This window comes from Aulostomus chinensis, chromosome 10 (assembly GCF_037954235.1).
Source record: "Aulostomus chinensis isolate RoL2024-O1b breed Wild chromosome 10, RoL_Achi_v1.0, whole genome shotgun sequence".
NCBI classification, from domain to species: Eukaryota; Metazoa; Chordata; class Actinopteri; order Syngnathiformes; family Aulostomidae; genus Aulostomus; species Aulostomus chinensis.
The window spans coordinates 27,312,849-27,331,483 of NC_141329.1; the positions used below are offsets into that span (position 1 = coordinate 27,312,849).

General features: G+C 48.0%; 1 protein-coding gene across 1 annotated transcript; it reads right to left on the minus strand.

Annotated features, from left to right (window-relative positions):
- Positions 1 to 37: 37 nt before the first annotated feature.
- gdpd4a (glycerophosphodiester phosphodiesterase domain containing 4a) lies at positions 38 to 13,678 on the minus strand. Its single transcript, XM_086215041.1, has 17 exons — positions 13,662 to 13,678; positions 12,692 to 12,739; positions 12,163 to 12,268; positions 11,753 to 11,856; positions 11,091 to 11,184; positions 10,608 to 10,667; positions 10,403 to 10,501; positions 9,587 to 9,680; positions 7,793 to 7,938; positions 7,257 to 7,339; positions 6,042 to 6,192; positions 5,744 to 5,962; positions 5,432 to 5,589; positions 4,780 to 4,927; positions 4,250 to 4,332; positions 2,509 to 2,588; positions 38 to 1,389 (listed from the first exon to the last, which is right to left on the minus strand). The coding sequence occupies exons 1-17, from the start codon at positions 13,676 to 13,678 to the stop codon at positions 1,283 to 1,285; spliced, it is 1,797 nt and encodes a 598-aa protein (XP_086071167.1). The 3' UTR covers positions 38 to 1,282.
- Positions 13,679 to 18,635: the final 4,957 nt, after the last annotated feature.

The window sequence follows — 18,635 nt, forward strand, 5'->3', positions numbered from 1 at the left end:
TAAAATTGTACGAATATCTTTTTGTTGGCGTACGACCCCATCGATCACCGCTTTACAGCAAAGGAGAGCGAGCTCTTGTTTCTCAAAAGCATCATTTATATTTATTCAGAGCAGCGGACACATTTGGCACAAATCTATCGCCAAACTGAGACGAATCCCCTTCATCGCAATTCTTCAATGACTTGGAGAAACATGGCCGAGCATAATAGTACATTCACTTTAGTACAAACATAAATACATATCAATACCTTCTCAAGCCTCCTGTTTACATTCAGTCTGTCAGTCCAACAGTTCACACACAAAAATGAGACGTTTAAGGTTTTGGTCTAATGCACCTGATATATCTGTACAGCTGGAAAAGAGCCGGCCCTAACGAGGGTTTTCTCAGTCCATCGTCTTCCTCTCGTGTCCTGCAGTCCGTCAGCAGCTTTCACTCACTCGCATTTGGCTTCGTCAACAAGAGACATGAGACTGAACGAGTGAAAGTGACTCACGTGTGTTACTAAAGCAGTATTTATAGAGATTCTTTTCTTCTCGCGTTGTTGAGCTCAGCTGGTGGGACAGAATGACAACCACAGATGAAAATGTTCAATCTCCTCAGCTGCTGCTTCACAAATACGGGCCGGAATGAACTCCAGGGGAACCTGGACGTTTTCTGGTCCGTGCGCGAGGGTTTGGTTCAGCCGTTTCCTGCAGGCCGACGGCCCACAGAAGGAGGGAGTAGAGAGGAGGAGGCGAAAGACACCATGTTGGTGTTTCTAGTTTCACGTGCCTGTTTTTCTCCTTCACAATAATCTGCCCCGTTTAGTATTCTGGTTTCTGTGAGCTTCTCACTGCAGGACGAGGCTCAGCTGGGAAGAAAAAAAACAACCCTCTCTTTGAAGAGCATGAAAATGCAAACGCGCTTCAGCTGGAGGTGAATCGACGCGGGCGCTGCGACTTGGTTGGTTTCTTCAAACATCTGGGGGCCAATCAGATGACAGCTACACTTGTTTGAGAGCAGCCGTTCAGAAACGGGGAGCGTTTTCACTCCAAATATCAGGTCACTCGGGTTCATACGAACACAGGAACTAAGAAAAAGTATGAAAAGGTAAAAAAATGTGCTCTCGTGAGGAGTGAGATTTTATAAAACCTCAATCTTGGTCATATTTGGCTTTTTAGAATCAGAATCTTTATTCTCTGGGGCGTGATTATCCATCTCTTATCCGATGCTCCTTTTTTTCTCACCCCTCTACTTCTCCCTCTCCCTCTCCCTCTTCCTCTCTCTCTACCACCCCCCCAGTCACTCCTCCGTGATGGTGGGCAGGTGAGGGGTGGTGGGTGAGCCGGGCGTGCTCTGCAGGTCCGGCCGGACGTTGACGCTGGAGATGGACCAGACGTCGCTCAGCTCTGTAGAGGTGAAACAGCTCAGGGTTTAGACCTTCAAAGAGGTGCACAAGACGCACACGTGGGGTGGGAGGGGCCAGGCGGGGAGTCATGCAGTACAAGTACTAGAACCTGGAGTGAGTCAGCTGACGAGAAGACGTCGTTTCCAGTCTCGGTCTACCGCAGCAGCTCAGTTTGGGTTGTCACGAGATTGACGGTGTAGTTTTAATGGAGTTTTTGCGACCGACAGCTCTGTCTGGAGCTCTAGCTGCCTTCGTCAAAACTGTCGACTTTCTCCATTTCTACTTTGAAATGTTCCATCACAATCTGCACTCCTTTAATACCTTATTAACTGCGTTTATGTTTGGCCCTCGACTGAGCTGCAGACTGGATCAGAGGGTTCAGGGTCAGACAGTTTCAAAGAGGGTAGGAGGTTCATACAAGGTTCCTGAAGGGTTTCACATGCAGGGCGGACATGCAGGGTGTCATGGGTTGAAGACCAGGGGGAGGGAGGTGAGGGCTCCGTCGGGGGAGTCAGAGTGGAGAGGACTCCAGTGGACACAGATGACCTCTGATGAGTCTACCATGCACACACGCACACGCACACACACACACACAGCACCGGATCAAAGACAATGATCACCAACGATGGCTTCAGTCTGCTGCTCAGGCTTTTACTGCGTTGCCTCCACAGTTTTGGTTAAAAGGGAATACTCAGTGTGTTTTTGTACCACGAGTGAGAAGTGAGGGTCAGAGTCAACTACTTGTGTGTTTTCTGCAATAAACCAGCGAAGATGTTTTTGTGGAGGTTCTAAAAACAAAACGCTGTCGTCTCACAGAGGGCAAACCTCCCTCAACAACAGGAGCGGTGTCACCGTTACCTCAGTGAACCGCATGACTTTGAAAAAGCAGATTGATGGTGGCCAACTCACAGAGCTAAGAAGGACGTCAACATTTTGGTTTTACCGTCAACCTCACGGTAAAATACCCCGATGGCAGCAAGCACAGCAAAGGTCGGCCATGATGGACACACGAATCACATCAAACAGAAACGAGCGTCCATTTCTGTTTTGATGGCGAAGACACGAGCTGCAACAACGCGTGAGGAGGACACAGACAATCTCATAAACAATATTCTCATACCGGTCCTGAACTTGCTGTAAGGTCCGTTCTCATGAGTCTGACGGCTGCCGGACCAGAAGGGAAGGCCTCTCTCTCTCCACCTGTAACACACACACACACACACACACACACACACACACACACACACACACACGTCAGACATCAGAGGATAACCAGGTGTGGGAGAGTGTGTGTTGACCACTTTGATGTCCACACTGAGCATTTATGAGGAAATGAGTGTGTTTGAGAGGAAGAAGAGAGGTACTGATGATGAAAGGAGACACGGAAACATTGAGTAACAATAAAACCAATGAGGAGATTCATGCACACACACACACACACACACACACACACACACACACACACACACACACACACAAACACACTCTGCTCATCTCTAAATCAGTGTGTGTTTGCATGCACCTCAGACACAAGGTTCTGCTCATTTACAGACGGAACCGGGCCTGTGGGTCATCTCAAGCCGAATTTCCTCAGAGGAAGATAAAAACAAACCTCACTCAAAGGCTGCGTGACATGAATGAATCTCACTGTTCAACGTGGCTCCAGCAGAGGGCGCTGTCTGCTTTCAGATTGGACGAAAGGCCCAAAGTTGATTCAAAATCCACCAAGCAAGAGAAAACTTGATTCAGAATGTGAAATTTTCCACCAAGCACACAGGAAAAAGGAAGAGAAAAGCCTTGAAACTATCCTCCAGCTCATCTTCAAACCAGCTGACCATCATCATCATCATTATCATCATCATCATCGCTCCACCACAAACGCCGCCGTGTCCACAGATGTTGAGTGTGTTCTTCCCCCTCAGAGGGTGGAACTTCTTCCCTGGTCCTCATGAGCGCACTATGAATCCTGACCACCATCAAACGCTAAACATTTGCGATTCAGTTGGCAAAAACAAAGCATTTTAGTCCAAAGTTTAGTTTCAATATGGAGACAAACATCCCAACAGGAATCCTGATTCAAACCTGGGACACAGAAATGTTGTCAAATCTTCATTTTGTGCAAATTAAAAGTTTAAACATGGGCGTGATAGAAAAAAAATCCTGGTCAGGGGGAGGAGTGTCCAAGATGATGGTGCAACCCTGCTGTCAATCACACGCTAGATGACATCAACAAGACTGACGGTGTCGACAGAGGCCACAATAAGACCAAACCTCATCAGCACGAGATGACTCAGCCTCCCTCATCCTCCCGCAGCCTCCCTCATCCTCCCGCAGCCTCCCTCATCCTCCTTCATTCTCCGGCAGCCTCCCTCATCCTCCCGCAGCCTCCCTCATCCTCCCACATCCTCCTGCACCCTCCCTCATCATCCCTCATCCTCCCGCAGCCTCCCTCATCCTCCCGCAGCCTCCCTCATCCTCCCGCAGCCTCCCTCATCCTACCGCAGCCTCCCTTATCCTCCTGCACCCTCCCTCATCATCCCTCATCCTCCCGCAGACTCCCTCATCCTCCCCCAGCCTCCCTCATCTTCCCACATCCTCCCTCATCCTCCCCCAGCCTCTATCATCTTCCCACATCCACCCTCATCCTCCTGCAGCCTCCCTCATCCTCCCACAACTTCCCACATCCTCCTTCAGCCTCCAAAATCCTCCCTCATCCTCCCAGAGCTTCCCTCTTCCTCCCACATCCTCGCTCAGCCTCCCACATACCCCCTCAGCATCCCTTTAGCATCCCTCCACCTCCCCCATCCTCCCATAGCCCCCTCAGCCTCCCACAGCGTGTGCGTGTGTATGTGTGTACTCACCAATGGAAAATGAAGATGGAGACGATGAGGAGTGCAGATACAGCATCAGTCAGAATCCACATCAGATTATACTCATCAGGAGTCTGGAGACAGAGGAGTGAGAACATGAATATCACAAGAGGATTTCTTTTAGTGGTAAAATGAAACTTGCTATCAGAAGATCTCAGCCTGGGTGTTTTATATATCCTGAGAGTTTAAAAGGAGAGGACGTCCAATAAAGAATCACAGCAGCAGCAAAAGATCTGGAACGCACTCTTTAGCTCCGATAGATGAAGGATTCCACTTTTTCAAACATTTTTTAAAATAATCTAACAGCAAAAAAACGTATTGTTCATATATATGTTTACAATCTTTTTGTGTTGTGTGAAATAAATAAATGTACTTTGATAATCCTGAGGAGGCTGGCTTTCATCTGATGTGAAGGTAGGGTATTGGAGTGAGAGGAGCAGATTTAGATCAGGCTGAGGGGGGAGAGCCTGACGGAGTGACCTTTAGTGAGCTTGCTGTTTATTCAGATAGGCGTTGCTCACCATGAGGAAGAGCGGCTTGTGGATGTTGGACAGGATGTGGATGGAGTTGGTGGTTACCGACTGAGCTCCAGCACACCAGGCCAGGGTGTAGAGCCACGGCTGGCTGATCACGTACAGGTTGGTGCTGATGTTCACCGACTGGTACTTGCTGTACAGCGGGAAGAAGGGAGACGGGGTCAAAACTTCTGCGTCAGTTTCTCAGTTTTTAAAAGCTAGGATGAGCAATTTGGAGTTCAAACCCCACAAAGCCGCAGTCGTTGAAAGGGCTAGCTGGTTTTATGAGAACGCAAAATCGCAAGAAAATACAGCTGCTGCGGTTGGAATGGTACATTCTATCCTATCAGCAAACCCTCCGGATGAGGTGAGCCAGGAGAGAGGGAGGGAAGGGAGAGGAGGTATCAGACCGATATCGTTGTGATGAAAGCATCCTTTGAAAAGTCTCCTCATCACCTGCTGAGGTAAACTGAGCTGAAGCTGAAATACCGACTGAGGCTGAGTGAGAAAAGAGAGGAAGATCAGAGGAAACGGCGGGAGGATCAGAGGTGAGAGGAAAGGATGCTTTATGGAGTTTACAGCGGGGTGTAAAATGTCTGTGTGTGTGTGTGTGTGTGTGTGTGTGTGTGTGTGTGTGTGTGTGTGTGTGTGTTTTCACCTGATCTGTTGCTGTGACATGGTGCTGTAGTGCAGATTCAGTCTGGTGATGTGCTCGTCCGTCAGCTCCTGAATGGAAGCCTTCCTCCCGGAGGTCTGCTGCAGCTCTGGATTCACAGCCTGGACAAACTCCCTGTCCTCAGATGGAAGCCACAACACCTACACACACACACACACACACACACACACACACACACACACACACACGTATTCAACAATAAACAAACACAAACGTGCAAAAATTCACAGATATGTTGCAACTGCTTGAATTATCAGTAAATTCTCAAGTTCATGGTTAAAGTGTCCGTCCCACCTGTGAGGAGTTGATGTGGTGCTGCACCACCTGTAGAGTGAGGTTGACGTATGACTGGCGGTAGGGATGTCCGAACGGGGGCCTGCGCAGGTCAAACAGCACCAGTCTGCCACCACGAGCAGCTACCTTCAAGAACTGGGCCAGCGAGGGAATAGACTGGTTCTGGGCCCAGTATTGGTCCGCCTCGGTGAGAGACGACACAGTGCCGAATGGATCCCTCTGAAAGAGACAGGAGAGTGTGTGTGTTCAAAACTGAGTTGAGCCAAAATCTGAAGAACAGCTCTGCGGTTTCACCCACCAATAAGAACCAGCCGCCTGCATTCAGCTGCTGCAGCTCGGCCCAGGTGAACATGGAGGCGTCCAGGTGCGTTCGGTTTGGGAAAACGTCGTCGACATTGGTGGTTCTCCTCAGGGTGGAGTCGTGCATCAGGAAGGGAACGCCATCGTAGCTGAAACAGAAAAGAGGCGGACAAAAAAAAACCACAGGAATGCTAAACATCTACAAGAAGTTGAGAGGTGTTGTTTGTTTGGGTGTTTGTGGGAAATGTGGTTTTATCACGATGGGACCACATTTCCCAGAAACCCACCACACGTTTAGATTAGCAGAGCAGTTGCCAACTGAGATTTTCTAATTGTTCTTTAGGAGAAATTTCACAAACCGACTTTAGGATTAAACCCCAGCACAGATTCTGTTTCATGACAGAAGACATTTATTCTCAACATGGATCAACATGCAACGTTACCAAGAATCCTGTTAGTGGTCTGAAGCGCGACTTATAACGTCCCAGTCGTATAATTATGCACAACAAAGCTCCTGGTCACTGCAAACCCTCACAAATGCCGTGACTTATTGTGTTTTATTTGGATTTTTAATGGTGGGAAACGATGGGACTTTGTTGAAATTTGCAAACCCCCCACAAATTTTGCGTCGTTTGCTTGAACTGCCGTCCGATCATGAAATCAAAAAGTGTCAACAAGTCAAGGAAAGTGAAAGACCGTGTCAAGGTTTATAACACACACACACACAAGTGCACACACACACACACACACACTCCCATTCTTACTCTTAACAGCCTCACCAGCACCATGAGATTAAGCCTACAATGACTCGTGTAGTGCTGCTAATCCCTCTGTTTTCAGACTGTAACATGGTGCTAAACCATCAGCCATCAGCTAATGGGGGGGGCTAATGGCTAACTGGATTAGCATGGCAGTAATCACCTTAGCGCTGAGGGTAGCATGCTGTCATTTGGTGAGTCCACTTAGCACTGAGGCGCAGACTCTGCACCGATTCACGCTCCACTGACCAGTTTAGTCTAAATCTTAGGTGCAAGAAAGCACGTCTTGACCTCTTGTGTTTGTGTATCATGGAACGCAGCTATCAACCACGTACAGGAGCGCAGGACAGATCCAGAGAGGATTCAGGGTCGCTGTGCAGGGCTGCGGTCAGAGATCGTGGAGAAAACATTCCACGAAACGCGGAAACACACGAATACAGACGACCACGTGTTACCTGATGGTGACATCAGTCTCCAGTCCCTCTCCTCCGGCATCCACCGCCTTCTCAAATGACATCACAGTGTTCTCTGGGGCAAGCTACACACACACACACACACACACACACACACACACACACACACACACACACACACACACACACACACACGAAAAATAAAACAGGTCAACAAAGTATTTACGAAACTTCATGTTGATAAAATTCGGGGCTTGTGGAAAAAATGTGGCAACAAATCAACTTTTGCTTCCACCTGCTCCTTTTTTGGACATAAAAGATTGATTTATTGAGAATATTGTTCATGGCAGTGTATAAATATTCTTGTATATTATTACATGCCGTTGCACACTTGCTTTATAACATTATTTTCCAGTTTTTAATCAGTATAAATTCAAGAAGAAAGAAAGACTGAGAAAAAGTGTCTTTCAGGAGGCACGTACACGTGATGCAGGAGGAAAAACACACTTTTACACTTTCCGTCTGAAGTATTTCTTTGACAGTATTTAGCCCGGCCCGCTCTCAGGGTCTGGTCTTACCATCGGTGCTCCTCTGTGTCCGATGAGCGTGGGGGCCGGTCCCAGCGTTCCTGCGTCTTTAATGCATGGCGAGTACATTCCCAGAGGGACCAAGTAGAGACAGAACAACACGGACAGGTACAAACCCAGGACGGCCACCTGACGCACTGGAGAAGACACACAAAGACACTGAGGTGTTAATTTCTCGAATATTCTCTGCATTACAATCTTTGAACTCTGCACGCACAAAAATAACATTTATTGTTCCCACTGTGTACCTTCAAGCCTTTTTATATCACCCAGTTAAGGGGATTCTAGCGTACAAATCAGAGCTTAATCTGGATAACATACAATAAATCTATTCTGATAGGATCAACATGGCGGTCTGCTGGTAAACAGCAACCATCTGGGGTACAGGCAGAACGGCGGTCTGCTAAAAAAGTAAATCTGACTGGGAATGCAGACGAAAGCAGCTCCTCAGAAGGGCTGAACAGTTACATTATGACAAGATTAAAGATGATTGAAGATTTACTTAATAATTGCTAATTAATGCTGAAATATATGTGCTGGATGGGCATTGATTCAGCATCATCAACCCTTCGTTAATTCTCTTTGTGACCTTTATAAGGAGAGGAACAAGTCTCCCTTCAGTAGGACTTCACCCCTTAACATTCGCTAACTAATGATTAACTAACCCTTCTTCATTTATCCTCAAGTCTGATCAAATAAATCGATAATTGTTGGTATTTCTTTCCCAAAACTGTTCGATCTTCTCTCTGCGTCTTCTTGCGCAGGCTGTTACAGTGAACCAGAGGGTTACAGGGTTTAAAGGCACCAAATCAACCAGATGTGAAATCCTGAGGATCATAACTTTAACTTCAACATCATAAAGTCACAAAACCCTGCTGGGCTGCAAATGTCGACAGGCGTTTTGGGATTCGGTCGCTTTTCCAGGCCCTTCGTCATCGTATGAAGCCGCGATAGCTGGTCTCTTTTCGGTTGCCGATACTCTGAAATATGCCTTTCAACAGTTGCGCTCTGATTATTTGGGCAGGCTGAAAGGTCAGTGAACTTGGTGGAGCGACGCAGCCGCAGTCGAAGGAGGACACGGGAGACGTCGGGGCAGACGCTTCGCCCTTCGAGAATCTGGTCCTGTGTTTTGATAAAATCTCGCTCTCCTTTATTTCCTGCCATGACTCAGCATCACTCCACCAAGAATTGCCATGGCAACCGGGGACAGTACCCATGGAGACCAAAGAAAGACGAGGGAGGCAGAGTTGGAAAGGCAGGCGATGAAAAACAGAAGAAACGGAGAGCGGGGCAGGTGAGGTGGGAGGTCTGAACGATCAAGAGAGGAGAGAAAACAAGAGTGAGAAGCGAACAGAGAGCATCAGAGAAAAAAAAGAGGAGAAGAAAGCAAATCTGAGTAGGGAAATGAGGCATTGATTTTCTGTTAGGAAGAAAGTAGAGAGAGAGAGGGAGGGAAGGAGAGAGAGAAAAGGATGGCGGTGAGGTCTGCAGCTGTATAATTCAAGCCAGACGAGTGCGTCACAGAGGGTTACGTCTGATTTAAGAGCTGCTTCACACGCAGCAGGCAGGACTCCTGCGGAGGCAACAATCTCATCTTTTAGGTTTTACTTTTCTCCAGCGACAGCCGGATACGTGCTCCAGCTCAGTCACTGCCTCATCCAAGGAAGACAACTTCACCTCTCATTAAATCACCTTTCGCCCAACGCCCGATTAACACGCCTAGAACCGCCAACCTGTGTCACTTCGCTTCCAAGCATGCAAAGGTAAACTCATCAGCTTGCTCACCTTTCTTATTCATGCGGAAGAAGTGCAACGCTATTGGCCAGGAGAGAATCGCCATCAGTGAGACCGCAGCCACGTGGAGGAAGGGCGCTGTCACCTAAAGACGGACAGGAGACGCACACACACACACACACACACACACACACACACACACACACACACACACGCGCGCGACGACAGCCGGAGGAGGAAGATGAGGGACGGGTTCGGATCTCAGAAGTGACTCAAGAATTTAAACATAAAGCACAAAACAATCCATCTTTACACGCTGATAAAAACCTTCGATAAACCTGCTTCACGCGATTTTACACATCCGATTCTGTATTTTAAAGGAACGCACCATCTTTTTAGGAAACAAGCTCATTTGTCGGTGTCTAAATTCAACCGGTCAGAGCTGTGAAATGACGCAAAAGGCAAAGCCAGTCAGCAGAGGAGTGGAAACATCCTTCCTAAGAAGATAAAAAAAACCTTATGAGGTGTTGTTTGCTCTTCTTTCAAATAAGATGGCGTGGCAGCATCTACGCCAACCTCTTCAGGAGCCGTCCTATTTGTCGTGAATGGACAGTCTTGTTGTCGTCACACCTAAACCAAGCCGTTTTAGAGGAAAGTGTATTTGGGGACTTTTCACTGAGCTATGCTACACTGCCCATCCACAACCATTCACTGCGCTAGGCTAACTAGCGGTCAGCTGTAGGTCTCCGCTCCCTGACGCAGCACAGAGGAGCGAAGGGTTTTCTACTTCTTGTGTGGCAATGAAAATTTTCTCAGTGTATCACACCCCAAAAGTTGTCGTGAAAAAGCAGGAGTGGGTCAGCTAACCTGCAGGGAGAGCAGGAGAGTCTTCCATTCTTTGCTCCAGACGTCAGACAGGATGGCGGTGGCTATGACGGAGAACACTAACGTCACCACGATACCAATCTGACGTAAAGAAAGAAGGGTGAGAAAAAGAAAAACTCACCACGTCTACTTGTAAATATACGTCATGTGACATGATCAGAAGAGAGCTCGGGTCAAGAGTTCCTACCTTGTGGCTCCAGTGGAGGTACAGCCTCTGACCCTCAGAGAGCAAACACACCGCCAGCACCTGAAGAGTGAGAAGATACGAAAAATGATCCCAATCGAAGTTGTCTCTGCATTAAATAAGAGCAGGTACGACACTCCAGGAGTGCAGATTCACCTGTGTCAATATTCTGCATTATATAATAAGTCTTACATAAGATGGCAAGTGGACAGGTTCTTAAATGTCACACAGAGAGCAGGGTGGCCCCAGGGGATTAACGGACTCACGCACATAATAAAACTCATTGTTTCAAGCACTCTGGTTTCCTGAGGAAATATGAACTGGAAAAAGGACTAAAACCAGGGCAAATTGTTTCTCTCATCCCCCAAAAAGCTTTTTTTTTTTTCACGCAGCTTATAAGGGGATTTGGTGACTGTAAGGAGAGTTTGATTCAGACATCTACTTCTGCTCAAGGGCTTAAGTCAGGCGGATGGATGTTGTGCGTACCAACAGCAGGGCTATGTACGTGAAGAGCGTCGCAGCCACAACCAGCAGGACCAGAGACCAGGGGAACCAAAAACCCAGAGTCCCAAAGTGAAACCTGAAGAGGGAGAACAAAAACAGTCAACAGCTTGAGGTGGTTTTGTTCTGGCTCGTCTGTATCAAAGTGATACTGCAAAAAAAAGAAAAGAAAGTTTTTTGCCTTTCAAGTCCTCACAAATAAAAGTAATGTTTTTCCCCTCCTGCATCACTTCTTCGAGACTCAAGGAAGCAGAAAGAGCCAGCCACGTGTCCTCAGCTAGTTAGCTACCGATGGCTAACAACCGCAGAAAGATCCAAAACCTCCATTTCCAAACGCTCAAGCACACAGTCCAGTGTGATCCTCGCCTTCTTTATCCCGCCGTTTGCTCTGTACGCGACACGGCTGGATAGAGAGGAGTGGACTATAAACAACAACGCACAGGAGAGTTCATAAATTGTTGCTACGAGCTAAATATGCAGTACCCGGCTGTCTTTCTACATTGAGGAGTCGCAAAGATCAATGCAGGAGAGAAAAACATCCTCCCAGGGAACTCAAGACGCCTATTTTTGAGAACTTCAAACACAAAAATGAATATCGGGGCCCGCTTTCCATTAAGTGTGTGTTGTGCGCGCAGGGTGTGACCCACCAGTCGAAGTCGTTGTAGTCATTTTGAGCTTCACTCCAAAAATAAAGGAATACAAAACTTAGGAAAAAGGTGACGATCAGGAGGCCAAAACTGCCACATTCCACCTATGAAACACACACACACACACACACACACACACACACACACACACACACACACACACACACACACACACACACACAAAATGAATGAAGTGGGAGCAGAAGATTTTGAGAGCAGCTGACAGGGAGTACACGTGCTGACATTTTTTCCAAAAAAAGCAGTAAATGACTGCTGGAGTCGGCAGGAAAACTGACAGAATCAATACTTTCTGCATGATCAGCAAACTAACTAAGCTCATCACACAGTTTATTGATGGACGTGTGTGTGCGTGTGTGTGTGTGTGTGCGTGTGTGTGTGTGTGCGCGTACCTTGCTGCAGCAGCATTCTCCTGGCTGCGCTCGAGCTCTCTGGTAGCGTCTCCATTGGCAACCATAAAGGCCGGCCAAGCAGGAGACAAACGGCTGGTGTTCATACCTGCAGCGGAGTCGGGAACATCTGTTACTGACACTGAGAACTCTGACACACACACACACACACACACACACACACACACACACACACACACACATCTGGACAAACACACGATGAGCAACATACCAACAAATCAAGGGGGAGCAACTGTGAAGGACAATAAATCTACTTCCTGACGCAGGACAAAACCCCTACTTGTGAGTACTCGAAAGACAATAAAATACCCTGTCTGGGTGAAGTATTGCTGTAATTTAATATTTATCATCAGGGTATTAGAGTTTGGAGTTGTTAGAAAAGTCAATCCTCTTCACACATTTCTAACAAAAATGAAATTCCTCATTGGTGCCCCTCGACACCACAGTCAGTCCAAGCAGCTCCCGATCCACGCAATGACACTGATCGCGCCTGTAATCAGCATGTCTGTACCTTTGCAGCAGCTGCCGCCGCACCACCTTTAGCTTCCCCAGCTTCAGTCTGGTCGAGGGCCAACACTCACCCACAGCCCGGCATCACCCAGGGGGAGGAGGAAGAGGAGCAGGAGAAGGCGAGGAGGAAGGGCGGGGAAGATGGCCACCACACTCGCTTCGCCTAGAAAGCGAGGAAGAAGTTTGAATCAGTTTAGAAAGCAGAGAAGCTCAACTCAGCAGGTGTGTGTGTGTGTGTGTGTCCAGCTTCCACTCACCTGGAAGATAAATATCCTCACAGAAATACACCCTGACCTAAATCACAACTTCATAAATCACCTGAGCACGCGAGTCTTTGCACAGGTGCTTTCTGACGTGCGTGGCCGCAGACACACTTCCACTCATCTATGCTTGTTTGAGCTGATCTATCTTTCCAAATAAGCGACTGCCTGACCTTTGACCTCATCACTGTGCACCATGGAAATACATCAGGTGAAACCAAACACATGAAAAAAAAAAAATTGTGTTCCATGTCAGCTTAATGGCTCAACACGATTAATGATTAAATAGATACTTGAGTCAAGCAGTGACATGTCAGCCCCGCTTCACTTAAAGAAAAAAGGGAGGAACGCAGAAAAACCTCCCGATCGCTGCCTGATCACATCGATCGGTCCGGCTGCAGAAGCTAGAGATCAATTTATCAGCCTCACACACACTCTCGACACCTCACAGGCCAAGATGGGAGCTGGTCCGACGCTTCCGGAACAATAGACGCAATTCGCTACAAGCAGATTAACAGAAATACTGGAGTGACACCATATCGGTGTGCTAACCATGTGCATGTGCGTGTGCGTGTGTGTGTAACAGGGTCCGGATGGATGGGTGATGCTCCTGTCTGAAGCTGACAGGTGTTACGACACTGCTGCGGCGATCTCAAACACACCGTGATCCACCAGAATATCAGCACACACGGCTAGAAGGAACGGCGTCACTGTGGCAAAGCAGCCATGTTTGGTACTGCACCGTGTGACATAGTGACACGGTAACTGGACGCCACGTGGTCAGATCATCGCTGAACTTCCCACGGTTGATCAAAGCTTTTTTGGGGGGGGGGTTGGATGTAGCTTTTCTTCTCACTGCTGTGGAAGAGCCGGGAGTGAAGTCGGCCTTTTGACGACAAGACCGATTCAACAGCTGCCATGGCAACCGTGACATCAGATATGTTATTATGTCTGCTGCGGAGAGGACGAAGGCAGGCGGTTTGGGGGGTGTGGAGCATAGACAGGGAGAGACTGAAGACTTCCACATCAGGAGCCGTCAACGCTTTCATAACAAGGCAAAACTCACAGAAGGGTCAAACATCAAGTTATGAGGAAAAAAAAGTGAGTCAATATTTCACGCAGAAATAAAATAATAAAAATAAAGGAGGTCAATCACGAGGACCTGTATTTCTTTGTAACGCACAAGGACAATAAACTTCTTCCAACTTGGGAAAAAAAAGATGCTACAAAATTTAAAACAGAGAGAGAGAGAGACTGTGATTTGTTTTATTTTGAAAGTATCATGAACCAATATTTCATACTACGCAGCCAAAGTGAAACAGCTGTTAGCTTCACGTTAGCGCCGGCTCGTTGGTTGAGGGGTTTTTGCACAAGAATCGTCACCGTCTCAAAGGCTACTGTGGACGACCAGCAACAATAAAAGTGAACAAATTTGACACATTTACCACTTTGAACTGTTTGAAATCATCTCATGCGCAGGTTCTGCTATAAAAACCAAAATAAAAACTCAAGTATTGTGATGGGATTTGATTCGGGAGGCCGGCCCATCGTCACGGCTCCGTCTGCCTGTGATGCTGCGGTATTTTTTTCTTCATCCCGTTTCAGTGCTGGCGTCAGTCGCTATCTCGACACAACACATCCACTTTGGCACGAAACGGCGGAGGTGTTTTTCCTTCCCTGCCAACACCGCGCCGCTACATCCACCGGCTCTACACACAAAGTAGGTCAGAAGTAAGACGGGTCCATGAAGAGAGCGGGGGACACGCTTTCAGGACACGGAGCTCCTGAGGTAAAAAAAAACGAGTATATTTCTTAAAGTTGGGCAGAGAAAGTTTCTGCTGTCCGTGAAGTGAGGTCAACGACAAATATAGCCCATAGAGGACGGAGGGAGGGACGGAGGGACGGAGGGACGGAGGGAGGACCGTGGACCACGACACAGGTGGACAAGCATTGGTGTCGTCTCTCTCCATCCATCTCTTTCTTTTCTTAACTTCACCGTCTCTCAACTAATTGTCTTAACGCTCTTTTTTCTGTCAGTCCCCTCACCCCCCGGCGCCCCCCGTCCATCTGTCAGGTTTCTTCCTCTCTCAGAATAGTCGTTGGACAGAAGCCAGTACGTCCGCAGCTTGACATCAAACTACATGACTCGGCAGCATTTTCTGCTGCCAGCACTTTGAGGAGAACCACAATCGGCCAGTCCAACAAAGACCAGCTGTCAACACTGTTTATGTACGCTTCGCTTTGAGAGAAAAACCCTCAGCAATTATCAACAATGACAGGACAGAAACGGAAGGGAGAAGCAGTGCGGAACACTTCCCGCGCATCCCAGACACAGGTGAAGACACCTGTCCGTCCAGCTCTGGACTCTGACACTCATGTTCCACTTTGGGAATGATAACATCGGTCCTGTGCCGACAGAGTTCATTGACAGATAAAAATCTGATTTGTCACTTTGCCGGTGATTATTCAGGTTTGGACTCCTGGATCATTTACAGGAAGTTCTGGACGTTTATGTCCTACCAAACAGGTACGTTGACAACCTCCAACCACCAACGCTCCCCGAAAAATTCTCAAGAGAGGATGAGCCAAACGCGGTGATCGGTTCACACCTCGGTGCAGAATCTCAGGTGCGAAAAGGATCTTATTCACTGCACTTGCAGAGAGAGAGAGAGAGAAAGGACAGACGGGGGAGAAGCTGAGCCCAGACCAGCTGGAACCCCTGCTCTTGATCTATTTTATAAAGTGTCCTTGTCTGATTGGCAGCACCTCAAATGCGTCTCAGAGAGTAAAAAAAATTCCGTTTTCAGTCCAACAGCCGCTAATTTACTGGTTATAATTTTTCTTTATTTGTGTGTCTCTCGGTTACATTTTCAAACCAGCAGATACAACAGAAAATCATAATTACATTATAAAGCAATAAAACAGCTTTACAGTTATTCAGATAATCAAATACATAACAGATCCAGGATCCAGCATCCAGGTTCCAGGAATGCACGTTTCATTTCACCTGTACGGGCCATGGACACCCTGAGGTATCAAACCCGTGTGCCTGCAGTTACACGCAACCACTGCCGCCGCTATCTTAGGAAAAGGGGCTTTGCAGATCTAAAGGGAAGTTGTAAAGGTTCCAGGAGGCCGTCACGCACGGCAGGCGTTTTTCCATCGACGCGCTGCCAAGTTAATCTTGTTTACTTGATTGTCCTCTTGTCGTTCCCTCATTGTTACTCGTCTCCCTCGCCGTCCTGAGTTGACGGCTGTGTGAATGAGGCCGAGGTAAACACATTAGATTGGGTATTACTTTGAAGAGTCTCCCAGACAAAGAAACATGCGCGCACACACCCGCGCACACACACACACACACACACACACACACACACTGACCATCAATTCAATAAATAATCCCGTTTGATTTCCTGCTCTGATCTAACACGGTACGACGATCTACCAGCGCGGCGACGTCCTCGCTGCCGGTCACATTCATGGGATTTAAATTATTAAAAACCTCTTTTGTCACATCCCGGCGCTCCAAACTGTCTGGTAAAATTAATCAACAGCAAACAGATTGAATAAAAGAGGCGATCCTAATCCTCATGAAGGGGAGATTTATTACCGGGCTCTCGTTCTAAATGTGTCAGTTTTGCTCGTGTTCAGGCTCATCTGGGTTGGTGTTGATGTAATCTCGCCGCCATCCCTGCAGTTCGCTCACTTCAACCTGGAAGTTCCGCGATAAGTCTGCTGACACGATGCCAGCGCGGAGCATTAAAAGGTTCTTTCAGGTTGCCGGTGGCGCCGAGGTACCACAGAGGCTGCAGAACAGAGCAGGATGAGAGGGTTAGGGTGGAGCTTCAGGTTCAGGTTTCTGGACTCCAGCCTACAGAAACCGCAGGGTCTCAATAACAACAATAATAACATCTCATGTGTTTGCCTCCGTCTCCCTGCTGGCACCTCAGGACGAGGAGGGGAAACAACAAAAAGGTAGAATGGAGTGAACAAGACTGATGTGGCAGCGACCCGATGGAAAACTCACTGGCAACTTCCTGTTTTTCAGCAAACCAAATTGCAGAAGATCAGCGGCAGCAGACGTCGCCTCTGACTGCAGGGACACAGGTTTGACACCCTGGGGTAGAAGTGGGTTTCCCTTTCAAGTGGAACTAAAACAAGCCGGTTCCAGCAGCAAGAACTTCCAGACCGAAACCATCTTGCGTGACATCCTGATTTTAAAAAGCTGCTAAAAACACAGATTTGTTTTTGTGAATTCTTCCTAGCAGGTGAAGATCCAGCGGGAGAAAAATAACCGGCAGAGCGTTTCTGACCCGAGCACGGTGCTGCAACGCTGCACTTCCGGACACACAGCTCAAATGATCCCGGCAGGAACGCTCAGTGTCAATATTCTTTTTAAATAACCTCTATCTATTAGTACAATAAAGATAAAGGGAGGCTCTGGCATCCAGCTGGTCTTCAGCTACACATGATTTTGTGGCGACTTCGTGAATGCAGCTTATTTGGCCGGCGGCGGTTGTTTCCAGGAAGACACGCTGATGGGTTCTGCTAATTTTGAGCACTTTAGCTGAAATTAGCTAATCTAACTTTATTGTCCAGTAAATCTGCCAGTGTTTCGTCCTTTCTTTGAGTGTCGAATGCAGCAGGAACACACGGCGTTCCTGAGGAAATACTCAAGTCCACCGCGTCTGCCTCCTCGCACCTGCTGTGCTTTGTGATTGTGTTCAGGCCACATGAGCAGGAGGGGTGACACAAGGCTGCTGCAGATACATGAAGGGGGGGGGCTGGAGAGGACAGTACCCACAGAACAATACCAGCTGTGTTCTGCTGCTCACATACATCATACTGCAGCAAACAAACAACCATCCACCCTGTCGCTACACCTCCATCCTCCTCAGGGTCACGGGAGCCGGAGCTGACCCCAGCTGACACCAGCGTCCGTCTGGGGCACAACTGTGCATCACTGGGCACAGTGACAGACAACCGTTCACGATCGCGCGTTACCACGGCTACGCCAAGCTGCTGCTGCAACGTCAGGAGGAAGACTGGAACTCTCCCCGCTGAGAGAACTCGACCCCAGACGTGTCTCCTGATCAACAACAGCGGCGGCGCAACTTAATAAACACGACTTCCAACGTTCTCCGGATCAGCTGATGTTCTTAGTCCCGGCATACACACCTGCATTCCAACAGGTGGAAGCGTGTTTATTCCCCAGAACCAATCATGCGTGTCCTGTTTATTTCATCATTTGGAGGCGCAAAGGAGCCAAAATAACTTCATATTTAGTTTTAGTTAGTTAGGTCGTTAGTTAAGTTTTTCAACTAGTTGGAAACATAAGTACCTCTGCTGAAGGTGTTGAGCGGGGAAGGGAGCTCTATAAGCCAATCACAGTCCTCGGGGTGGGGCTAAGCCTAGAATGAATGGTCCGTGCCCTCGCAGGTGGCGTAGGGGGAACCCACAACAGGCTACGCTTGGTGGACGAAACCATCGCAAGGCAAACATGCAAGAAATGTTCCAAGAAAATGTGTTGTCCTGATGTCTTTGCAACCACCAAACACAAACAAACCAAATCGACTGCAACGCTCCCCCGGTGAGAGCTTGGACCCGCAGCCTCGCTCAGGTAAACCAGATCACCACCACAAACTTGGAACGACAAACCCAGAATCCCTTCTTCTCCGGTTTCTT